Source organism: Sitophilus oryzae, unplaced genomic scaffold, assembly GCF_002938485.1.
Source record: "Sitophilus oryzae breed Bouriz unplaced genomic scaffold, Soryzae_2.0 scaffold_810_pilon_pilon, whole genome shotgun sequence".
Taxonomy (NCBI): domain Eukaryota; kingdom Metazoa; phylum Arthropoda; class Insecta; order Coleoptera; family Curculionidae; genus Sitophilus; species Sitophilus oryzae.
The window spans coordinates 6,523,128-6,550,282 of record NW_022147429.1 but is presented as its reverse complement, the minus strand read 5'-3'; the positions used below and the strand labels follow the sequence as shown (position 1 = coordinate 6,550,282).

The following is a 27,155-nucleotide window of genomic DNA, read 5'->3' as shown; positions in this document are numbered from 1 at the left end:
AAATCTCTAAACTGGAATCGACTGTACTTCAAATCGTTCAAATTGATAATCTGTGGTAAATCCAATTGAACTCTGACACTTGGCTGACATTGACGTTTACGGTTCCTTTTTCTAAATATTTTTATTATTTTTTGAGTTTTTATTCACAAATTCTACTTGATTTTGTTCTTTAATTTAACCTGCAACCTGCAGTACTAATTATATAGTTATAAATAATCTTTTCACCGATCAAGAATTGACGAATAGGCTGGAAGATATTCAAAATGTGTAAAACGCTTAAAAACGTATTAGAAAACATTTGACTCGTTCACAAATTCATGAAAATAAATGAGTCCAGATGTTTGTAAAAAGGTCTCTAATTATTTTGAGAAGTTTCCTCGTATCAGTAATTTTCAGGTTTGTAATATGTACTATATGATAATAAATAGATTAAAACTTATATTTCAGGAAACAGCGCGGGCATTACAGATTGTTGTAAATCAGTTTTAAAATATAAAGAAGGTTTAAAACAGGTTTAAAAGTTGAGTTAGTAGAGAAGACCTAAATAAGGTAATGTTGGTAATGGGACCAAACATCAAATAACACTTGAAATATATAATTATGTACAATAATTGTAAATAGTTTTTATGAATCTGTTTGATATCTGTTGCATTGTTTTTATATTTCTTGAAATATATATTTTTTTACTTTACAGGATACACAAAGAATAATAAAAAAATACAGTTACTCACTAAAAGCACTTAAGGTTTGTAATAGATGTAGTTAGAATATCAAACACCAAACCAAACCAAAAATTACGTTTTATTTTACTGGTATTCCTCACATTTGAAAGGAAAGTAATTTCATAAATAAGCAGGACATTGTATAGTACACTCTATATTAATAATTGTATTTTATCCTATACTTGTTAGTTAACGCATCACTTACTAGGTATAAAATTTAGTACTGATTAACCTATAGTTGTGGTTGTGATATATTCTGATGTGTTTCTGGCAATTTAAAATAAGTTTAAACAAACATTTCTGGCTTTCCTGACAGGAGTGTGGACACAAATTTAATAAAGGTATAATGTGGATAATGTTCTGATTATTACAGTTTGCATGGATGTTTTTGTATGTTGTTATTTTTAATAAAGTATATTTAATAAGTTTTTGAGTATTTATTTTTCTTCTAATTATATCTACAAAACTTATTACCTTATAATTTTTTGCTAAATACTTTGTAGTTGATACAGTTTAACAGTATATAAAAGAACTATTTAAATAAGATGTTTGAAAATAAATAGCTGTTTTTGCACACATCAATTCAATTTGTGATTAACTGTACTGAAATAAAAACAAATTAAGAGAAATGGGGTGATTTATCAACTATAACATGAAATGCATCATCCTATTTCTTAGTCTTCTATTAATTTCACTTATTAAACAACTATAATTATTCAATAATCTTGATAATTCTAGGAACTCTCAGATATCATCAAAACATGAAAACAAAAATTTAGTTCCTATAGTTCTTACGTACCTTTAACTGAAATATAAGAAACAGGGGAGTTAATATTCTCACTGAGAAAGTTTATAAAATACCTTTAAGTAAAATCTCTTCGGATCTGCGGTAAAATACCTTTATTCTTATTAAATAATTTCAATAATCTATGTTTTTATTTATGACAACCACCTAATAACCTAACTTTAACGTCAACTTGACAATCCTGAAAAATATTATTGTTAACCAAAGAGTAAATCAATTTCTGAATTCGCTAACGCCAACTTATTTTTCATTAAAAAAAATTACCAATTTTCATAACTAGGTCGGCCATATTGAGGAACTTTTAAAAGAATAGTACTATTAGGAGTCATATTGACATCAAAATTTCTCATATCAAAAAACTTCCAGACACCAATTTCCATCCAAATATTGACATTACTTCAAAAATTATGTGGAAAAAATTGAAATAAAAATGAAACTTCTTCATCCTGTATCTCCGAAACTAAGCATTTTAGGACATACATTTATACGAACTTTTTTACTTATTTTTATGTGCAGAATATGTTGCCGAAGTTTCCGGAATACAGTTCGGACCACCCTGTATATTTGGATATAGGATTTTTTTGGAGAAATCTTTCGTTTGAAAAGTAATGGTATCTTTGCTACTTTAAATATAATACCCAGTGTATACCACATTTTTACTCACAATTACGTCCATTTCTTATAATTTTTCTATTATATTTTCCTATATCTATCTCTAGTAGTTTTCTAGCTGTATAATATCGATAAGAACATGATTTTTAATAATGCTGAATTCATGATTTTACTCATACTTATTCAAGATCAGGTGGTTCTCAATTTTACACGGTTTATTTTTTATTTAAAAAACTATTAGAGATATACGAAAGTATAATAGAAAAATTAGAATAATTTCTAAAAATATAATAATACACCTGGTTAGGGAATGCAATCCCGCAAATGCTGGATCCCGCAAATGCGGGATCCCTCTGAGATTCCGCGGGATCAAAGTGGGATTTACCGTGCGGGATCGACACATTACTACTGGGTAACCGAATCGATCTCAATCAAGATCAAACCGCTTCGTTCGGGGTCGATGCAATGCGTCGACGCTCGGAACCCGGGGGATTCCCCTTACGGCTTGGCCATTAAAAATAAGTGAAACAAACAGGTTAGTTGTTAGATTTCTTTCTGGCGTATGTGAAGTGAAGAAAAGCGTTTAACTAGTACTTGTGGACAATTTCGTCAAATAAACCGGGGGACATAATTATCGGGACAAGCAAAATTTTAGGATAAATTTAAAGTTGAATATCTCTTGAACTAAAAAAGATTTTTGGATGCGGTTTGGACCAGGTTTTAGATGCATCTATTGTGATTAAAATGCTATGTGGTTTTCAAAAATATATTTAGTGAATTCTCGTATACAGGGTGTTTTATAAGAGTGTGAAAATTTGGTCAAGAATCTTTTTTACCGCAAATTTACAATTTTTAAAAAATCTAAATTTTTACCAACTACGAGTAATCTGTATTGAAATTAGAAAAAACAATTTGATTGGTCCTAAATGGTACAAAAAGCTTTGTACATTCTGTATATGCCAAAAAATTATTCATATAGAGTGTATCTAAAAGCAGATAACTAACACAAGTTAAAAAAAACTTCAACATCATCGGAATAATATTTTTATTTATAAAATAAGTAAATAAATTATAATAAAATTTAAGTTTATTTAATATTAAATATATTTTTTGAACACTCTGTATACACTGGTCTAAATTTCTGTACAGCTAGTTTAAGATACACGCTATATCAATATATTATGGGCCTATGGAAAAATGTACAATGCCTTTTGTACCATTTAGGACCAAATGTATGACTATTGTTTACAGTCCCGCAATTTTGCGGATCCGCGGGATTGATTGCTTTAATCCCGCCGGTTTGCGGGATTGAGATTTTGGTGCGGGATTGCATTACCTACACCTGGTGTTCTATCTAAATTAAAAAATATACTACTATTGTTCAAAGAAAAATCCCACGATTGGTTCGCCACAGTTTAACTAGCCATCGCCGTGAATTGGTAATTCGAACTGAGTAGTAGTTGAATTGTAGTGAGAAACTACAAGCTATTGTGCGCGACCTTCTATTATGGCATGCCTAATTTACAGCTGCAAACCTACGTTTTATTTAAACTTACCCCGGAATTGGGCTTTTTAATCAATAACAAAAAATCGTTAGATTATCAGTATTTAAAACAAAACGTATATAATACCTTGTATAATGAACTTTCTAACTCTGCCTGGCTCATACTTCTTTTCGCCGATGGTTCCCCTTGATCTCTGGTTTCTTCTTCCTGCATTCCTTTAGTTTTACAGACATCCTCGGATTTTTCTTCTATAAAGACAATAGCATTACCGTTGATTAAAGAAATAAAAAGAGGCGCAACCTTATGGGTGATTTCGTGGCACGAAACCTATCCGTAGCTGGCGATACCGTTGCCGCTAGTCAAACTGTCCGAGATTTAGTTTAGCTCTCTTCCACTGCGCACTAATAGTCGTTTATAGCGCAGCGGATAAAGAATACTGTACCGTAGTTCGACTTTCAGTCGACAGAGTGGCTGGTTGCCGAAGACAGTGTTGCCAGAACTACGGTTAAATCCGTAGATTTACAGATTTTGGGTACAGTACGTTAATTAGTGATGGGCAAAACTGTTATTTTTAGATAACAGTTGAAACTGTTATAGTTATTTATGAAAAACAGCTTAAAATAATAGCTTAACAATAACAGGTTTCTTTATTTTATTGCTAAATACCTGAAAAAGTATGAGGCGGTCACCGCCAGGCGTATTAACGCTGTTACAAGTTGCAACAATGACGTGCTCAGTGGTAGTATTTCCAGGGTGTCAAAACATTTTTAAATATCGATTGTTATCTAAAATACCTCTCTAAAAACGGTGGTTGTTTACAAATAAGCGCTGTTTACAAATTGCGATATAAAAAAAGCCAAAATTCCGCCACTCGTCTATACCTATACATTCCGATCTACCTACGCCCTGCCCCTCGATCCGCGTAGATCCTGAATTGCGTAGCAGTGTACAGGATGCATCTCACTTGACGGGCGAGAAGCTCTTATATAGTTAGGATTTTACCATTTGCGGTCAAAAAATAGCAATATAAGAAAATGTGTAGTATATTCTTCATAAGTAAACCAACTACACACTAGAGTTCGAATTAATTTTAAACTTAAACTAGCGTGTACCCGCCACTTCGTTCGCGTCGAATTAATAATTTGTAATGGTGATGATAAACCAAAGCAAGAATTTCCATTAAGATACAAACTGGATAAAATTTTCTCACATTTGCCAAAAATAAGCTTTAAACGTCGAGCAGTTTAAGCAGAATCGTGGTTAATCAATTACTCAACTTTTTGGAACACCCTGTATGATTTTATAAAAAATTTCAAAATATGTAAAAAAACAAAATAAATTATGCGTGTCCAAGCGTTTTCCCGAAAGACTAACCGTTTTTTAAATAACAAATATTGTAATATTTGAGGGGCGTTTTCACCCTCTTGGAATTTGAGATTCGAGAAACCCCTCCTTATCGAACCTCAACCCCACAGTCAATCCGTTTGCCAAAAATCAGCTTTAAACGTCAAGCGGTTTAAGCAGAATCGTGATTACTCAATAGTCATATTTTATGAAACACCCTGTATATATTTTTAAAAAATCTTAAGATATGTAAAACAACAAAATAAAATATACGTGTTTAAGAGTTTTTCCGAAAAACTCACCGGTTTTTAAATAAAAAATATTCTAATATTTGAGGGTGGTTTCACCCCCTTAGAATTCGAGTTTCGAAAAATCCTTTCATATTGAACCTCTACACCCTAAAGTCAATCCGCTTTCCAAAAATCAGCTTTTTACTCAAGGGCTTTAAGCGGGATCGTGATTAATCAATAACCAGATTTTTCAAAACATCCTGTATACATTTTAAAAAAAATTTAAAATATTATTCTGAAAATTTTTCAGAATAAATAAATACCTAAATATTGAAACTTAATAAGTAAGTACTGAAACATACAGCGCCATAATATGTCGACCTCCGCCCGTTATGCTCGTGTAACAGGTTGAAAAACATTGTATCTAAAACAACTGATGCGTTATTCTCCAACCTGTTTCGAACCTCCATCGACAATCGACCGATGCAACAGCGTTACTTTCCCACTCCGATTATCCCGACCGCCGCTCTGTTATGCTCGTAACAGGTTAAAAGCCAACGGATCTAAAATGACTGATTCTCCAACCCGTTGCGAGCCTCCATCGACAATCGACCGATACAGCAGCGTTCCTTTCCCACTCCTGTTATCTCGACCGCCAGGCGTTATGCCCCCAACTGTTTCAAAAAAGCTGCTTCTTTTATATCCTATTATTTTTAAGCTGTTGAAAGCCCCACACGACCATCGACCGATGCAGCTACGTTCGCCGCGCCGCGCCGTTCCCCATCAGTGGGCTGCAACATCATCTGGTGCAGAGCGTCGACTTCGTTTCACGAACGGTCGATCTCTGCGTATCGTTATTTTATATCTGTTATTTCTTAAAAGTAGTAACGGTTGTGTTATGTTATTTCTAAATAATTGTTATAAAATAGCAGATAGTTAAATAACAACCCATCACTAACGTTAATAATACGGATTTTCTCTATAATTAAAGAATTCAATATAATAACAAAGAACGGCGTCAGAGTGGGCTTGGAAATGAAGATCGTTGTTATTCCTTATGTAAAATATTATGGTAAATGTCAATAGTCATCATTTCCATGTTTATTCTATGTTTAACATGAATAAATTTTCAATACATAAACGGATTTTTCATCCAAAGATATTTTCGTCTAACGTATTACCCTTGTTTATATATTCTTCAAGTTGTTCAACCGACTAGACAAAATGTGCTGCCAACTGGAGGGCAAATCGTGAACCTTTCGGGGCGGAGTCAAAAATATCGATTATTTTCGTTATTTTCCTCAGAGTAATGTAATAATATAGCCCCGGGTTTCTGCGAACTTTAATAATGATCAGCTGATTAAGAAATTTAAACAAAACTTTTATTTTATTGTAAATTGTGGATTATTTTTGCCTGTTATTTTAAGAATTCTAAACCGTATTAACAAGGAAATTATTATTTCGATATGTTGGTACATTATTTATAATAATTTATGATAATGCTAATTGCTATTAATTAATATTTATAAAAAGTTACATACCTATTTTAATTTGATTTAATGCAGGTTTATTAAAGAATCATTTCATTCTTAGATTATTTTATTCTAAATTGAGTGCTGTACGAATTTTACGATATATTTTTTTTGAAAACATAAAACTTTTTACATTTTTGATGCCAACTAATTGGTATGGTATTATTGGTATGGGAATTAGCCAAGAAAGTAAAGTATTGGCTATAACTTGTAATTTTTCGAAAAAAACATATTATACCTATATCGCTGAAAAGCTTAAAAAATGGCACTTTTTATGAAGTCATGGCCAACTATGGTTTCCATTTAAAAAAAACATAATGTTTGTGTCATATGTCAAAAATGACAGGTTTTAGAAAAAAAAACAGAAAACACAAACTCATTAGGTATGTGATTATCTACAACTTTTATCTGAAAACTTTTTGTCTAAAATACCGTATGATCGAATAAAAACGGCTTCAGCGATGGCTATGAAATGACGATCGATGATATTTCCCATATAATTTTACATAGGTATAAAATGACAGCGATCTTCATTTCATAGCCATCATTGACGCCGTTTTTATTCGATCATACGGTAGATTATAATGGAATTAGAGACAATGTTTTAAAATAGCCAAAATTTTTTTTTTTTCGAAATATCTAGTAAGCCTTGAATTTCTCCGAAAAATCCGAAAGGCGCATATTTATAACCCCACAAAACTGCAATACAAGGGTATTACAGATATTACACATTTTAATATGGCCACACTGTCGCTTTCAGTTCTACACCGTCTTCGATATGTCTTCGCTAGCCGAATTAGAGAAAATGAATGTTTTATGCGTTGGCCAAGTAGAGGCTCCACCCTACAGCACTTGCCCGTCACCGTCACGCATTTGCCCATTAGGTTGCGTATCTTCCCAATTCTTTCATTCAATGGTATTACATACCGAATTGGAAACTGTTTCATTACTGAAAACTTTTCTTTGCAGTTTGTATACTATTTATTTACAACCACCCTATTAATTAAAAAATTGGTACAATATTTTATTTTGATATGGGCTAACCTTCAAAAGTAGTAAAATTTAAGTTTTTATTAAAACATAACACTTATTATTATTATTATTATTACTGACTGAGAGAAGACAAGTGAGTAAAATGGAAGAAGAAAATAAAGGCAGATAATGCTACACAATTGATGTGTGCATTTGCAAAATTTTAAAAAATCAGTAATGTCGACATTACATTATATGGTTGTAAATAAAATACACAACTGCTTGCTTAAAAAAATGAATTGAGTGAACTTACTTTCGCCTGGAAATGGTTTGGCGCCTAAAGGACTTAGAGCGCCCCACATGTCAAAGCTCATTTTTGCTAACCGCAAATGCTCTAACATGTAAGGTAATGCAGATTCCTTCAGGTTTCCAATCACTTGTCTGGATATCAGCAAAGCGGCAAGTTGCTGAAAAAAGTAATTATTTTTATCTGCAGTAATATTGGTCTCTCATGTATACAGGGTGTTTCAATAAACATGTACCATCTCTCGTGGGAGATTCCTCTCGTAAAAATAAGATTTATTTCTTAGCTCTGATTCTTATTTGTTTCGTAGCTACAGAGGGTTAAAGTCTTAATTTTTTTTTCGAATTAGTGTAATTTTGAGTCTTCCAAAAAAGTCTTGATATATGGATACTATTTAGTTTTAAATATTATCAGTATGAACTATATTTTTACCATTACTTGGTAAAAACTTAAATTATCTGTTATGGACCAACATGACCTGTGAAATTAACCCAAAACATGTATTTCTCTTAAAAAATTCAAATTAATAAAAAGAAAGATTATATATCTTTTTTAGGCAATTTATAACTTAAATTATTACTTTAAACGTTGATAATTTTAATCAATTGAAATTTAGTAACAGTAGTGTAACAGCAGAATTATTAAATCTAATCTATAGGTATATTGTAAAGGAACTAACTATACAGCTACAAAATCTAATTCTTGAAATATATTGGCACATTTTTTAATAATTTAGTAGGTATGTCTCCTTTCGATCTACTAGATTATAACTACCTCTAAATAAACACCACTATTTTATGATTTACAAAATTGAACTGAATATTATTTTTAAACAATATAAAGTCTTTGAAGTAAATCTTTGATTAATGTGATTGAATATTCAATCCCCAATATAAGTAAAGCATAAGATATTACACATATATTTACCTCCTTAAGCCTAGCCTGGTCTTGCAGGTAAAATGCAATGTAAAACAACGACAGAAAAGAATTGACGAATTGGAACTGAAATTAAGAAAAGCCAATTACTTTTTCGTCTCTAAATTTTGAGTGCACTAAACTGTTCATATTATTTTTACACATGCATTGTATAAACATTATACTACTACAGCACTAATACCACAGTACAGAGATAAGCACAGTAAATAAGTAAAATGGTAAAATCACAAATTATGCAATGTGTAAATAAGTGTGAAAAAATTCAGAAGATTGTTTTTTTTTATAAAATAATGTAAGTTTTTAATTTCTTTCCATTTATTACTTTACTACAAAGCTACTGGTTTATATAGGGCATAAAAAATCCCAATATTGTAATTCAGTCTCAATTTGCACAAACTCGTACGTCATACTCCAGAACCAGACAATGAGTGTGATGTCATATGTCATATTACTAGGTCGATTATTGTAGATTAAGATATTAACAAGCGCCTACTTCACATTTTTTTACGAATTTAATGCACCTTTTTAATGGGACTAAAAATTCTAATTTTTTCCTTGTTAAATGCTTTATGCTAAAAAATATCTTAGAAATAAAAAAAAATTGACTTTATAAAAAAGAAATTTAATTTTAAAATAACAGGTGAAGTAGATTTCGAACGCAATGTATACAGGGTGGTGAAAATTTCGATGCTCAACATTGGCATCTCAGAAACTACGAGAGATACGAAGTCGGTTAAATGGGACAAAAGTTGCGTAATTAGAAGTTTGACACACACCTATGAAGAAAACCCCGGTATCTTGATTAGTTTCGGATATATGTCAAAAAAATCAAAATAATACGTTTATTTTAAATGACAATATCTTCAAAACTATTGTATCTATTGCAACGTAATTTGGTAGTTTTATATTTTTGACCTCGGCCAGTTAAATGCCGTTTCAGAAAATTTCTAAGCCTTCGAGATTTCGCACAACTACAGCTAAGTTTTTGTTTTCTTATGGCCGCCATTTTGAATTTTTATACTATTAGATAGAGCGAAAAAAAGTCTATACTGTAGTGTCTAATTTTTATTCATTATTATGTAAATTCATTAAAAAAATTGATTTTTTAAAAATTCGCCTAAGATCAAGTCTGTGTTGGAAATCCAATTAACACTTTATATATCAGCAAGTTATTTTTTGTTTATTCTATTGTCAAATCTGGACGCACAAAAATTGTATAGTTATATTACAGTTCAATACAGGTCAATACAAGGAATTGTATTAAAATGACTGTCCAGATATCAGTATATCACCAAATCAGATTATTTGTGGCCTGGTTTCTCCAATTAAATGACGATTTTCTTTTGCATAATAATGTCATTTTTTTTTCTTTTAAATTTACCAGAATTTGTAAATAAAGATTCATCCGTCTAATATTTTTCTATAAAAAAGGGACTTTCTTGAACACTTTCCCGAAACCATTTGCAAAATTGTAATCTTCTCTTGTGGTCACCAGCACGTAAAAATTTGGTACACATTTAAATTTTGATATTTACTATGTCTTTTGATAATTTTCCCTACATAAGAATCGCTTATACAACACTCGCGACTTATTTTACGGCTAGAAGTTTCCGGACTTTTTAATTTCAGTCTGAACTGGCATATTAATATCATTAAGCCTTTTAGAATATTATACTATAAATTTTTGTGTCCAGGTTTGACACTTAATAGAGTAAACAAAAATTAACTTGCTGTCATATAAAGTGTCAATTGGAATTCCAAGGCAGACTTGATCTTCTGAGCAAATTTTTAAAAAATCAAATTTTTTAGTGAATTTACATAGTATTGAATAAAATTAGATACCACCGTATAGATTATTTTTTACTCTATCTAATAGTATAAAAATTCAAAATGGCGGCCATAAGAAAACAAAAAGTTAACTGTTGTTGTGCGAAATCTAGAAGGCTTAGAAATTTTCTGAAAACGGTATTTAATTGACCGAAGTCAAAAATATAAAATTACCAACTTACGTTGCAATAGATACAATAGTTCTGGAGATATTGTCATTTAAAATAAACGTATTATTTTCATTTTTTTAACATAAGTCCGATACTAATCAAGATACCGGGGTTTTCTTCATAGATGTTTGTCAAACTTCTAATTACGCAACTTTTGTCCCATTTAACCGAATTCGTATCACTTGTAGTTTCTGAGATGCCAATGTTGAGCATCGAAATTGTCACTACCCTATTACTATATTACTTATTCAAATAATTACACTATAATACCCAAAATTGTGTGATTTTAGGTAGTGTAAACAAAATTTTAGGTAGTGTAAAGAAAAATTCCACATTTTTAAAAGTCATTTACAACTTGCATATTTAATCAGGCTGTTCATTTTAACTCCTCAGGTGTCAACTATATTTACACTCATGTGTACACTAAACACCTTGTGTAAGCACCATAAATAAGTTATAAATAGACAATATTATTTACTATACGATTTTTTACTATTTGAAAAGCTTTGAGCTTTATACCATACAATAACAACTATTTTATCAAGGTATAGGCTTGGTGTATTCTCCGTTGGAGCTGCCACCATCGGATAATATCGTAAACAGACGACAAAATAAATAAGCGGGTTTAAATAGCGAGTACACGAAAAATATGTTATAATATTATTTGGAAAGTATTAGCAAGCGCAATTATTTGTGAAAATTCTGAAAAAAATTAAAATATAAATCTTCTGATATCTTCATAAGATATTAACCCGTGTTAATACCTACTTAATTATTATTTATTACTCAAGCTAATAACAGTGTTAGATTAGTAATAATACACCGGCATAGTTTTATGCAACGGTTTTGCTAGTTGAGACATATCTAGGGCTATCTAGACTGTAACATATTGATTAAATTATATTTTATTCTCATAGTATATGCCTATTTAATTTTTTAATTACGTAATGGGTACTTTGTTTATTCACTTGTTTCGTCGAACTGCCTGAATCCATTTTAGCTTTTGTAAAATGTGTGTAAAATGTAGCGCCGGGAGAGTTGTATTGTGTGTTGCTGCACCCAGCAACCGCGCAATTATGCTAATTTTATTATCGCTTGAAATTGTCACAAGATAACGCGTCGCCCAGTATGAGTTCTTTTTCACTCTATTTTTACTACTCGAAAAAGCGTTACAAGAACTTTGCACCTGAGAAGTTTATAGTTTCAAGAACTGATAAAATCTAAAATACAATTACGGAACTGCACTAGTAAAAACTAAAATACTTAAATATATGACAAAACCACAATTTTAATAGTTTCGTTCCTTGCCTTTTCATACCGTCACGAAACGGTTTTTGAACCCCTAGTATTGATTGCAATCCCAGGCGTTGACTTCGTACGATTCTATTTCGGTACGCAAACATCAGGTTGGAATGAAACGGTTTTAGAACCGTTTTATAACACGTCATTTGTCATTCCTCGTTTCAGGTAGAGAAGGAACAGAAGACTAGCAGGTCTAACATAAATCAGAGCCTAAATATGTTTTTTCACAACAACGTGTGAGCAACGTTGTTCATAAATTTATATAAAAAAATAGCAAATAATAGTTTATATTACCACAGATTATACTAGGTTAGATTCGATTCGAGCTTTGATGTTTAGACTAAAATTAAATTGCGCATGTCAGTCATTTATCGGCCTACACGGTTTCTGCTGTTCACCTGGGATCGAAATGACGGTACCGAAAATGGTTTTTTGACAGTCGGTACCGAAAATGGTTTTTTGAAGTTCGGTTGGAACGCAAACAAAATCATACGGTAAACGATCATCTCTTGGTTGTAAAGCGTTTAACCTAGTGCGCATGACCGTGACTACATTAAACGGTTTTCGTCGAAGTTAGAACGAAGCTAATATTATTACAATTTACAATGCGATCAAATGAACGATAACCGGGTCTGTGCGTGAAATACAGAGCCGGAAGGTTATGATTTCTGCCATATGCACTGCTGTCTGGATTTTAAAAATAGACTGAAATGCACCAAGCCTATACTAAATCTTATATGGTAATACAAGGCTGTTATTATCTCTATACTATATTACTAATAATGCATATAACAAAATGTGAAAGAAGCAATATAGTCAGTTAATATATACAAACCAAAGCAACCTTGCCGATCAGATGATTTTCGTATTTCGTTTCAAGCCGATAATTTTCTGCGCAGCATTATAACAAAATATTAAGTACAGTTATATTACAGAGTGAATAAGTTAAAAACACCTCAGGCGTTTGAAGTACCACATTTTACGTTTTAGATACTGATTTGGTAATCGAGACTGTGCGGTCTGGATTTTAACGTGTAAGACAGTGATGTAGACAGCTTAACGGAAAATCAAATGTATTAAAAAGAGATAAAATTTGGGTCGATACAATTCTTTTATGCGGTATTGCCGGATTTTGCATCAAAATTTCAAACTGCACAAGTAGGCGTTTACGAAAAATGTTGCATCTAGGGTTGGAACTTTATGTTTCACTATTAGGTTACTCATTTTATTACAGCTGTAATAGATTATATTTAGCTTAGATATATTATCTTCATTTCAGTAGCATACATGAAAGTTTTTAAAAAAGCTTATATTTTTCACCACACATTTTCCTCAAACGTAAAAAACCGCCAACACTGTATGACGCTTTCGATTTTGTCTCTCTGTCTGTCAAACAATCATTTTTATTATTCTCTTTCGCACGCATTAAAATCCAGACCACATAGTTTGGATGACTAGCAAGGTATGTGTTTAGAAGAGAGAGTAGTAAGACCAACTTTTTTTTTCTAGCCACAAAATATGCTAATGTCCATATTTTTATGGACCTTAGAATTATTTATTGATTATTATGAATCTTAGAAACAGGCTTCAAAAACACTTATGTAATAAGAGATCATTAGCCTGTAAACATGTACATTGTTGGAAGAAATCACTAGAAGCAATTATATATGTTACAAGTAGTAAACTAATCAATTATGAAAACTGTATAGAGTTAACTAATATGTTTTGTTTTTAACTTTTCGCATTTATTACCATTTGTAAAAAATAATTGAAGGGTCCAGGGGAAAAACTTGATAAGCGCCAATTTCATAATTTTAGGATTTTACATTATTATATAGTAGGTCTAAAGCTTGATTTTCATGCATCCGTTGTCCGACGATACGTTGATACGTTATTAATTTTATTGGTCGAATTTAAAGACTTTGATTGGTTAGAAAATAACGCAGTTTTTAAATTTATTGCATTTTCATGCCTCCGTTTATCGGATATACGTTGGTGTGATTTTATATTTGCGTTTCCATAACGATTTTGCTATTTTACTTATATTTTTATTAAGGTTAGATTAAATTTGTCAAAAAAGTGTCAAAACGTCCGTTATCGTATGAACGGATCCGTTGACGGGCTGAAGTAAAATATTTACAGATGAAAAGTGGCGCGAAAACGCTATGACCAATCAGAGCACCGTCGGACCATCGTATCAACGTATAACGGATGCATGAAAATCAAGCTTAACGGGTCTCTACCAAGTGTATAAATTTTTAAGAGCAATAAGTTATTAAATCCTATGATATATGCCTAGTAAAATTAGAGAATACACGGAAAGAACTTGATATCCACCAGTCGTCCAGTGCTCTCCTGTAAAATTAGTAAAATGGCGCTTATCATGTTTTCCTCTAGGGCGCTATTCTGTAAACGGCATCGATAATTGTCGGTATCGGTAAGTTACGACAGCTCTCGGTACGTACGACCAACGAACGTTGCGTTAAGGTAGTATTTTTACATAGTGTTAATTGTTGATGTCATAGTTATCGATCGGTCATAGGGCAGATATCGCAAATTTGTACCGCAAGGATCAATATCTCTACCGTACCCTTGGTAACCCCATGGTAGAAATACCAATATACTAAAAGATGTCGGTAAAAGTTTGTTATATGCCCTATTAATGACAGCTAAAACTATGACCAAACCAAACAAGTAACTCGACGCTCATTGGCCGTACGTACCGACGGCTGTCGGTAACCTACCGATACCGACGATTGTTGATGGCTTGTACAGAATAGCGCACCTGGACCCTTTAGGATACGTCAATTTTATGAATCTTACATAGTTTCAGAACTGTATCCATATTTTGTTCTTAAATAATTATATTAGCTCAATAAATTTAATAAGAAATATAACTTTAGACTCAATTTAATTATGTTTAATATTTATCGACGAAACGTAAATAAAATTAGCAAAATTATTGAACGTATCCTACTTTATATTCTAATAAGTTAAAAAACGAACGACACTATGTTAAACCGAAATTAGTCAGGCATATTAAAACCCCTTTGAGGTCTCACCATTTTTTTACATATTGTTGCGGACCCGTGTGGACTCGACCTAACCTAATTATATGTCCCGCCCTCAGATGACCTTAACATCGCATTAAAGAATAGGGGTCAACCAGGGGCCAGCTTTGCAAATACCTTCATTCACCGTGTACATCTCGGGACGAGCATGTACCTAAGAAGGGGGCAGTGTTGCGGACCGGTGTGGACTCGACCTAACCTAACAATATGGCCCGCCCTCGGATGACCTTAACATCGCATAGACACCGTAATGATTCATTCGAAAGTTCGAGAAAAAACGAGTTCCACTGGAATGGACTAGTACATACGCGAACATTCGAAACCTTCTCTAAGCACCTAATGATTTATGGATTATTCGAGAAACTCTTTAGCTGTGGGTATAAAATCCGACGGCTGGGGCCTGAGGAGGACAGAAATAAATAGACGAGTACAGTTGACGCGCTAAATTTAAAATAAATTCTCTCTAGATAAATAGTTATAAATCGTTTGTAAATAGTTCTTTAAGTCTTTTATCGTTATTTTTGTTAATTGGTGTTAAATAAATTGTGTTTAAATAAATTGTGACTTTCTATCCACACGGAACCGACGAAAAACGTAACAATATGTTCCTTAGTCCTTTTATTCTACACTACTCAAAACAATTTTCGCATATTTGAATAAAAGTAATTATTACATAGTTCTAAATAAAGTATGCATTTTTCTGCCTTTCTCTTGTGAGTTTTTTTAGGATAATTAGGGTAAGCACTGATATGTAATTTTTAGTCGCCGACAATTTAGTTGCAAAAGTGAAAACGATACATTCTTATGGAGCCGATCGGCCCAATATTTGATTACATTGCGTAGCCTTAGGCTATGCGCTGACAGGCAATTTATAATCGGCTGACTATTTAGTTGCATATTTGTAACCAATATATCCTTATAGAGCCGCGCTCACATGCAACCAAATAGTCGGCCGATTGACTTCATAAGTATGTATTGTTCTTATTTTTGCAACTAAATAGCCGGAGACTAAGAATTACAGGTTAGCGCGTAGGCTTATTGTATCGAATTTCCCTTCACCGTATCCATACTATTTAACATTTAAAATCGTAAGTAAAGGAATTCAAAGTGTCTTGTTTTTTAAATTAGTATTTTTTAGAAAATATGCGATAATTGAGTAGCTTACTTCGAATACATTTTTTCGGTACTTCTGACAGCCCTGAAAAAAATAAACATCAAATCAAAATACCTTTATCGTTCAGCCAGACAGCAATCTTGAAATACGCCTCGTCCATGAGAGATATAACAACGGCCAACATAATTTTCGGAAAATATCCTAGCCAAAGTGGAAATCCACGGTTGGTTAAAAACTCATCCCACCAGTCCTAGAATATTATTTAATATCAATTATAATGGTGTTCATTTTTTAGTTAAAAAGTAACGCTACAATGTCTATAATGCTCTATTTTTTATCTTTATTTGTATGTTACAGTACCAACGTGTTACTTAAAAAGCAAGCTTTTTTCAGGTTTTGCATTTTCGTATAATTCTAGAATTAATTTATTTAAATGAGAGGTGGAAATAATTTCCCCATTATCATTGTCAAGTTTTCTCTTATACCACTAATCTTTGCCACTACAGAACGTTGCAAGGTTAATTTTGTAATCCGACGTTTCGGACTCATATCAACTCTCTTATTATAACACTGACATGTTTTTTTTCATTATTCAGTATTATAATATATTATTAATTATGAACAACATTTTCATTAAATGTTGTTCATAATTATAAAATAATTCGCAATATAAAAGTCACAGCACAACATTTGATTTTTTGAGAATATGAGTATTATTTAGAGAATTTTGAGATCGCCATCTAGAGACCACTAACAAAATCATTACGGTAGAATTTAGGCATCTATGGGCACAGAGCAAAAAAAGCACTTTTTCGACACTAAGGTAAAAGCGGCTTATCCATAACAGATATATCAATATTTTGAATGTAAAAATATTTAACGTTTATACTGTTACCCGCCAAACCCTGAATCTGCCCTTACCACTTCCAAACCTTACTCTAATCCACCGATAATATTAATCCACTAAATGTATGTCCGTTATGTTGTAGTAAACTTATGCCTCATAATTCTATAACCTAATTTTTATTTTTATGGATAATTTTGTAGTAGATGCGTTTGGCTGCGTTACAGGCCTGTACATGTTTCTTCCAGTCGATACCTTTCCTTACAACTGCGTACAGCACATGACACCATCGTTTCTTAATAGAAAACACTCAAATTGTCATTAAAAACATTAAATATTGGAAAAAATGCAGAAATGACACAAAGGTACTTCCAAAATGGCTGGCTGGTCCCGTTTTCGCCACAGCTGTAGCGCCTCCGCTATCTTATTCCTCCATGGTTTGAAATGAAATTATATGGGAAGTGTCGTTGATCGTCATAACACTTATCTATGATCGTCATTTCCAAGTTAATTGGCCACCATGGTTTGTTTTCGGTCATACGGTATTTTCAACATATACTTTAATTAGTAAATTATAGCGGCTTAATAGCGGTCAACAAAGGTAAAATGCTGAAAATTATTTTCAAGCTGTGGAAAAATAATTTTTTGAATTTTCCCTTAGCCAATATACTTTTCGAGATAAGGCCGAGTAATTATTCTTAATATTTAAAAATTAATATTTAAAATTTTATAGGCTTGGTGCATTCTCCACCGGTGCGGCCACCGCTCGGGAATATCGCAAATAACGAACACATACAAATACACGGGTTTAAATGGCGAGTAAACGAAAAAATTAGTATATAATTTTGTGGAAATTCTAAACAAAAAAATAAAAAGGTAAATATTTTGATATATTCAGAAGGTCTAACTTGCATTATAATTTATTATTCCAGTTAAAACATTTCTTTAGATGAGTTCAATTACGGTAGCGAGCATAGTTTTATCACCGGTTTTGCTACTGGGGAGTAATTGAAGCTATTTCGGCTATAACGACATTTTTTAAAGGTAGTACATAATTATAATTTTAGAAAATGTTCATAAAACATTTAATCACTAGTTGATTTAAAAAGTATACCATTAATATTGCAAATTATATTTCATCCTGTCATAGTATATGTCTATTTAATTTTTTGATTATCTAACGAGCACTTTGCTTACTCATTTGTTTTGTCGAAGTGTTTGAATCCGTTTTTGCTATTGACTATTGATCAAATCGGTGTAAGAAATTATGAAGCTATAAAATGTTGTTTCGGGAGAGCTGAATATCCGGGAAAGTTGAGTTATTGAATGTTATTGCACCCAACAACGCCCTAATTACGCTCTCCTTTACGCGTTAACATTTTTTTGGTCAATTTTATTAACATTTGAAATTGTCACAACACAACAAGACGCCTAGTTAGAATTCTTTTTCACTTATTTTTTACTACCCGAAACAGCGTTACATCACACACACATCACTACCTGAGTGTTTTATAGTCTCAATAACTGCACTAGCAAAAAACTAAAATACTTAATAATTACGACAAAACCCCGATTTCAATATTATTTTAATGCGATCGACATGACGGAGGCGTGAACTATTAATTGATAATTTCTGATTTCAGCCGTAGAGTGCGCTGCGGTCGGAATTTGTTGAAATCAACTGAAATGCACCAAGTCTATATTTAAATTAAAAGAAGAGTATACACAACGCACATTACCATATTCTATCCCCTTTATATTGCAATTTTGTTAAATATGCACCTAGATATTAAATGTAAATGTAATTACAAAATGTATAACTTAGCTTACCTGCACTTGCAAAGAAATAATCATAACAACAAATACTGTAAGTAAGGAGACAGCAATCACAGGCACAGAGACACAGTATCGAAATAGATGCCTTTTCCACACAGGATGGTGGGGCTCAAGTCTTCCAGTGACTGGGCTGAGCTTCAAAGGGCCCTGATAACAAATAAGAACATGTCGCGGTAGCTGTACAACGACATGTTACAAAGCTGTATGAAAAATCTACTAGAAAAAAGCCAAATTAAAGTAATTGTGCAACAAGTCAAATATGAAATTTTTAGATCTTACATGTATGAAATATATTTTCTAAAACAATTTTGTTTCAATTATTCTACTTAATTGAATTAATTAAAAAAATATTTTAATAAAGTTTCATATGATAGTCGTTTTAAAAGTTTATCTAAAACCATTTACCCTTGTAAAACTAACATTACCACCTTCTGAAAATAATATTAAAATGCTCCTCTCTATGATATTAAAATAAAAGGGAATAATGCATAATTGCATAATATTTCTACATAAAAACACAAATATTCCTGATTTATTTTAATTTAATAATTATATTTTTTATTATTATAAAATCATTGTATGTATGTCTGTGTACTTAAAATCGATATTAATATACTGTTGCGGACCCGTGTGGACTCGACCTAACCTAACTATATGTCCCGCCCTCAGTTGACCTTAACATCGCATTAAAGAATAGACACCGTAATGATTCATTCGTTCGAGAAGAATCGAGTCCCACTGTAATGGACTAGTACATACGAGAACATTCGAAAACCTTCTCTACGCACCTAACGATCTATGGACTATTCTAGAGTTCTTTACCTGTCGGTATAAAAGACGGCGGCTGTGGCCTACAGAGGGCAGTTATAAATATACAGTTGACGCGCTAAAATTCAAAATAAATTCTTAGTTATAAATCGTTTGTAAATAGTTCTATAAGTCTTTTATCGTTATTGTTTTTGTTAATTAGTGTTAAATAAATAGTGTTTAAATAAATTGTGACTTTCTATCCACACGGAACCGACGAAAAACGTAACAATACAAACATATTTAATTATTTTCCTGATTATATGTTATCAAATAAAATAAACTAAATAGTTTAATGAAACTACGTATTTTTTCTAGATTGATTTTTTTATTTAAATACAAGTATATTAATTATACAGGGTGTTTCAAAAAACATGGAACATCTCTCGTGGGGAGATCCTCACATAAAATAAGATTTATTTTTTATATAAACATATGTAGGTCCGATTCTGCTTTGTTTCGTAGCTACAGGGGGCTAAAATCTTCATTTTGTTTTTCGGTTTATTACAATTTTCTTCCAAGTGCTTTTAGCGATTCGAATGAAATTTTGAGGGTAAAAGTTATGAGGATATAAGTGCGACACATTTTAATGCTAAAAACGAGTCGACAGATTCACCAGGGGCGATGAGTTCTTCTTCTTAAAGTGCCGTGCAGATTCCTACGTAGGTGTTCATCTTTTTCTTCCTCATCAGATGGTTCTATTAACTGCAGCGACTTGGAGTGCTTGAAAGTCCTGTATGCCTGTCCAATGACGAATATTTCTGAGCCAGGATAGCTTCTTTCGGCCTGTTCCCCTTTTGCCCCCTCTATTTTACCCTGGAGAATCAGGTGTCCCAAATAGGCTATTTTCCTCTTCTTGATGATTTCGAAGAGTTCACGTTCTTCAGATCAGCTCTTCTGAGAATGTCTTCATTCCTCACACGGTCGACCCAGGGCACTCTTAGCATTCGTCGTAGGGTCCACATTTCAAAGGCTTCAATTCGGTTTATTGTTGCTACCTTCAGTCTCCATGCTTCCACACCATATAACAAAACGGACCAGACATAGCACTTCACCATTCTGTATCCAAGGCCGAAGTCCAAGTTCCTATCTGTGAGAAATCTTGGCAGTCTCAGAAAAGTAGATCTTGCTTGTTCGATCCTGAATTTTTTTGCACGTTTCGTTAACCATGCATCCCAAATATTTATAATGTGTGACCTGCTTGATGACCTCTCCATTTAAGTAATTTCTGGTGTTCGGAATATTGTTTCTGCTAACAGCCATAAATTTAGTTTTTGTAGTATTTATGTTTAAACCCAGTCTTTGGCTTTCATTGTTGACCTTATTTAGAAGCATTTGGAGATCATTTGCATTGTCTGCCAATACACTGTGTCATCCGCATATCGGATATTATTAATTGGAATGCCATTTACTTTTAAACCAATCGGACTATCGGAGATTGACTCAGTGAATGCTCTTTCCACATATAAATTGAACAACATTGGAGACAGAATACACCCTTGCCTTACCCCCTTTTTTATTTCAAAATCTTCAGTTACTCCCACGCTATGTATACGAATTTCAGCTTTTTGGTTCCAATACAAATTACTGATGAGCCTTATATCTTTTCCATCAAGTCCCAAGTCTCTGAGGTATGATATAAGGAGGTTATGTTTAACGTTATCGAACGCCTTTTCATAGTCTATAAAGCACATGAAGACATCTTTTCTCTGATCTTGGCAATTCTGTACTAAAGTTTGAAGACTGAATATGGCTTCTCTAGTACCAAAGCCGTTCTTAAATCTGAAAATCCTGCCTTCTCAAAAATGGTCGATTGTATATCTTTTATGATAATTTAGACCTGTTGCGCCTATTATTTGGAGTCAAACCCTAACTGTACCCTATTATTTGCCTTAAATTATCTGAATTTTCAACCAATCCAATTGCTGAGACAAAAAATTATTGGCCATATGAGATCTTGTGCTTGAAGGTAAAGGTGTTTAATTTATACATAATTTTCATATTTATTTTTTATTTAGATAGGTGTAATTAAGATTGATTTATCAGCAATTTACATTTAACTCTACATTTTTTATTCATATTGGGTTTCAATGAACTACCTAGACACAAATTTATTTTAGAAAATGAAGATTATTTTACGTCAAAACGAATTTGTTAGTTCATTTGAATAAAATCTGGCGCGGAAAAACAATATGTGTCATTCTATGTCTGTCTGTGTTATTCTATAATTCTATTACCGAAAATGATTGTTTACTCACTTACCCGATAAGTACGTGGCCCCATATAAGGCGTACAACGGAGCGGAGAGTAGAGCGTAGGGGACCACTAAGCGTAAATGCATTAAAGTAAACCGATGCGGCCCCACATACAGCGTATCGTATTGCGTACTTGCTCGCTGGTAGCGTATTTTTGTTAAAGGGGTCACTCTACACACGCCTCTCCGCTTACGCTACTCTACAGCTGGGTTGTCACTGCGCGAAACTGTTTCGCGAAAAAATGTTTCGCGAGTGTGCTTCGGATAACGAACACACGTTTCGTGCTTCAAGCGGAAACAAGTGGTGAGCCGCCAGTTTGCGCGAGGCAATGATTCTTGGTCCATTTCTGGCGCGAAACACACGATGCACGATCACACTCTGAGCAACACGGAAGACGAAGCTCTTTTAATGCGCGAACGAAAACCGACTGACGCTGGCTCACTTCGAAACATATTCGCGAGTTTCGGGGTGAGTACGAAGTATACACGAAGCGAGGCTAGTTTCGCGAAACAGTTTCGCGCAGTGACAACCCGGCTTACCAGCTTTATGTTGGGCCACGCACTAATTATCTCCCGATACGAAGTTCGGGAGATAATTTGCGAATGAGTTTTGATTGCTTTAGTTTCAACATTTCTTTCGCAATTCGCTGTTGTTTCTTAATTTTAATTTTAAAACGAATTTGATTGTACTGAGTGATTGTTATACTGAGTAACAGAAAAAAAGAACGCCTATATATTTATCCGAATTCGATAATTTTTTGCTGGTTGCTAATCTTGCCTTAAATAAAAAATAATTAAGTGCTGTTTCGCATGGAGCGGACCGTCCGCGCGGACCCTCGTGTGTATTTTCCGACGGAGTACTCTCACCTGTGCTGCCAATCTGCGCATGTGAAACAAAGTTTTTAATCATATAGCACGTTCGCAAGCGGATGGTTCGTAGAAGCAATGGCTCGACGGATGGTCGTCGGACGAAATCATCCGGACGGATCATCCGCGCCCATTCGAAAATGTTCATGTCTAAACTCATGGTACTTGTTCAACCAACGGGCGGACGGTCTGCTCCATGCGAAACGGCACAACAAAGACGATCAGCGCGGACGGTCCGCTCCGTGTAAACCCAGTACTAGATTTTCAGGCTTATCTCTTAAATATTTCAGTACCTGCATTGGCCGTTACCTAACATTTGGCACAGTTTTCGACAATATTATACAATACACATAATTGGCAAGTGTGTCTCCCACACGATGTAGCAAATGTCCGTGTGTCCAACATTGGAAGGTGTTTGGTGCATCGAGTGGGGCCAGCTTTAGCAAGTTTTGTTGCATTTTTTTTAAATAGCTGTTATGCCGAGAGTGCTTAGAATTGCTCGGACACCCCAGCTTAATAATTTTGAAAGTTGTCGAATTTTTGGGTTGCGGTAACAAAACAACTCAGTACAAGAATAGTTTGTCGGTTTCCAGAAGAACCAGCAGATTTTTAAGAGCGATAATACGGTGTTCGGTCGTAGACTCAAAAAGGGCCAGGGTATAGAGCAAAACCAGAGAGCAAAACGTCGCAAAGGAACTACAGCGCTTCAAAATCGTCGATTAAAAATTTTGGCTCTCAAAGATCAAATTACCAGCACCCGCGCCATTGCAGATCAATGGTTTGAACAACACGGAAGGTAATTGGTATGCCTTCAAAATCTTATGTACATATATACAAGGTGTCTCAATATTCCATGGACCATGGACACAGAACTACTACACATTCTTGGCATCAAAATAAGTTCATTGGACCTTAATTACCTCTCTTAACCTACAAAACCTCTATTAACCTACAAAACTTTAAAAAAATAAAAACATTTTTTCAGATATTTTAAGAACCGTTATTCCGATTTGAATGAGATTTTGGGTATCTATGCTTTGCTAAGTAACATTTGAGCTTTACAAAAACCAAGAAAAAGTACGGGAAGAGTAAAAATAAAAACTACCCCCACACCTACATAAATTATAGTACAAATATTTTCCAACTCCATCGACGACAGATTTTCTTTTCGCAAAATCAAAGTCGAGTTTTTGTAAAAGTCAGATGTTAAAGCACTTAGCAAAATATAGACACCCAAAATCTCAGTCAAATCGGAATATCGGTTCATAAAATATATGAGAAAAAAACGTGATTATTTTTTTAAAGTTTCATGCCCTCTAAGGGACAAACGAAGCACTTTTGTATAGAAGTAAATTGTGTCCAATGAACTTATTTTGATTCCAAAAGTATGTAGTAGATAGGTGTTCTCCTTTTTTGTCATGTCAGTATATAATCCTCTGTAACTTCAAATAGTAGCAAAAATACAATAAAATATGTTGAAATTTAGTGTATAATCCTTATTTTTCCTTATTTAAAATTACTATTAAAATGGCTACTTTTTGAAAAAAAAACCAAAAGCGAAAATCATGTGTCTGAATACTTCTCTAGACCCAAAAAATATATTAAAAAATATCGCAAATGAGTACGACAATTATTAATCAAACACCTTGATTGATGAATAATTACAAATAATCCGTTAAACAATTTTCTATAATAATTTTTTGCTTTCCAAATTAGCCTAAGAAGTTTAAAAATAGATACGTCAGTTATAAAATTTACAATGCTTAGGCCATGCATCTAATTAATATAAATAAGTAAACATTTTAAGCTTAAAGCTAAATAAGAAAATAAGCAAAATAAATATAAAATTCATCATCACAACATACCCTAAAAAGTGGTCTTGGCTCAGCTAACAAGTCATCTCTTTGATCTAGTGTCCCCCATCGAAAAGCCAATTCTGCAGAATATCTTTTCCAAGCTTGAAGATAAGTTGTTACCCACACAACATTGAAGATTGAAAACAACACATAACCAACATCCTGCGTAGTTTGGTGTTTGCCATTACAAAATAACTAAAATATATGAGTGACATAAATATCACAACTGTCAATAGATTCAGAGCATAAAGTAAAATTTTGAAATCTGTTGTAATATATTATTTATTTATTATTTCACATACACCAGAAGCACTCAACAATTATATTGATATTAATATTGTTTTTACCCAAAAAATAAATCCAACTACTGCAGGTATGCTCAGTGCAGTAGTATAATGACCAAGCCAAGCAAAATACATTCCAATTTTCACACCAAAATAATCAGTTATCTCATCTGAAAATAAGTATATACAATGTTAAAATTTAAAATATAGACATATACATAAAATAAAATGTATTGTAATGAGTAGGTATATTATACCTAAAGGCTGCTTAGCAAATATATCTCTAATCCATATTTGTTGTAATCTCTCCAAATATGTAGGTTCATGAAGAGGAAATACTTGTGAAATTAATCCTGCTGTTAAACATTTTGGAACTGAAAATATGAAATTAAACATAAAATTCTTAATAATTTTTTTATATTCATTTATCTTACCAATAGGTTGTCCTTCTAACAGCGTAATGTTATTTACTGTATTTAATTCTTCTTTTTTAGCCCTGATACCCTCTAACAAACGAAGAACCAGCCATTGTCTTTCTTCAGTAGTAAAAAACTGTTCCTCATTGTCAGATCCTTCATATGATTGAAATTCTTGGACAAAAAATTCTTTTAAACCGCCTCCCTTGCATTGTTTTAATCTTTTTGGTAAGTGATATTCTTCTGCAGCTTTGAGTAACCTTTAATACAATTCAATTTATAATCTTATAGTTTTTACAAAAAAACATACATTATATGATAGCGAATGCATATAGACTATACATAAAATTAGAATATATAGTATACTGTAAAAAACTGTGTTATTTACATATATTGTAATGTTGTAAAATAAGATTGTTCTGCCTATTTATAGGTATAAATGTATACTTACACAGAAAGAGGTGCAGAAAGATAAAAAGCACTACTTTGTGTTGAAGCATGATGTCTCACATGTACAGTCAATCCATGAAACTGTCTTAATTTTGCTAAAAGCCACAGCAAAAATTGATCTTCAGCATTGGGAGGAAATGTTACGACAACATCACAATTTGGAGTTGATACTCTTTTTAACCATAATCTTTTTGGTGCCAAAAAATATCCAGCACAAGGAATTTTCTTTTTAAGTAATTCCGACGCTAAAAAATGTGTTACCTTAATATTTTGTCATCTAGTAAATAGAATCATCTTCTGCTAATGCAACTTTACCGTGATCTATAGTTTGTTGGGCACATTTTATAAATCTTTTTCGACGAATTATGCTAGTATTACTCGAATTTTCACATTCCTTTCCTGGAACATCGTCTGTATTAGACATGGTATAATAACACGGGGATCGTTAAGCTATTTAAAATGATGTTTATATTTGAAAGCTGTTAATAAATGACCCCTATATCCACTATTCTCCAATATATAAAAACACCATTTTTTTTAAATCACAATTATTGAACAGAATTGCAAAATGTCAATAATAACTCAAGTCAACTCCGTCAACATCAGCTGACTGTCAATTCAATTTAAAAAAGGTTGTTTTGGCCGAATAGCCCTGGCAGCTCAGGCCGTAAAACTAAATTCCTACTAGTTTCAACTAGTTTGTTTGGTTTCGTTTTAAAAGCCACAGCTGTTAGAGCTATCCGACCGCTTGATATGCGCTTGATAGCAAATCTATCCGAACCAGAGAAATAGAAGGGATAGAGAATGAGCGTCAACATGCGCAGAAGGTCTAATCAAGTTGGGCGCCATATTCCAGGTCTTCCTGTCATTTTGTATATAGGTGGTAATCTATAAGTAATCAAATATCAATTTGCTGTTTTCAACCATACGGGGGGCAATTTAAATTTAGTGAAATTCTATCATTTATTATGGTTAGTTAACATGGTTAACATTAATATGATTTATTTAATTATCAGTTTCAAAACTGCGTACAATATTGGTATATAATACACTAAATATACGAATATTCTGACAAAAGACGCTACGGACAGATGA

General features: G+C 32.9%; 1 protein-coding gene across 5 annotated transcripts in view; it reads right to left on the bottom strand.

Annotated features, from left to right (window-relative positions):
• Positions 1–26,675, bottom strand: part of LOC115888971 (anoctamin-8) — a 40,619-nt gene extending 13,944 nt beyond the window's left edge. For 2 of the 5 annotated variants that reach the window (XM_030908860.1, XM_030908861.1), the window contains exons 1-13: positions 26,376–26,675; positions 26,062–26,305; positions 25,629–25,870; positions 25,452–25,568; positions 25,258–25,364; positions 24,920–25,105; positions 19,121–19,303; positions 16,561–16,696; positions 13,097–13,152; positions 8,954–9,028; positions 8,036–8,189; positions 3,771–3,892; positions 3,696–3,707 (exon numbers count right to left, since the gene is read on the bottom strand). In XM_030908860.1, coding sequence (XP_030764720.1) covers positions 3,696–3,707; positions 3,771–3,892; positions 8,036–8,189; positions 8,954–9,028; positions 13,097–13,152; positions 16,561–16,696; positions 19,121–19,303; positions 24,920–25,105; positions 25,258–25,364; positions 25,452–25,568; positions 25,629–25,870; positions 26,062–26,305; positions 26,376–26,484 — 1,743 coding nt within the window. In that variant the 5' untranslated portion in view covers positions 26,485–26,675. The remainder of the gene's footprint in view (positions 1–3,695; positions 3,708–3,770; positions 3,893–8,035; positions 8,190–8,953; positions 9,029–13,096; positions 13,153–16,560; positions 16,697–19,120; positions 19,304–24,919; positions 25,106–25,257; positions 25,365–25,451; positions 25,569–25,628; positions 25,871–26,061; positions 26,306–26,375) is intronic. The other 3 variants (XM_030908863.1, XM_030908864.1, XM_030908862.1) reach the window with 2 other exon arrangements.
• Between the last annotated feature and the right edge of the window lie 480 nt (positions 26,676–27,155).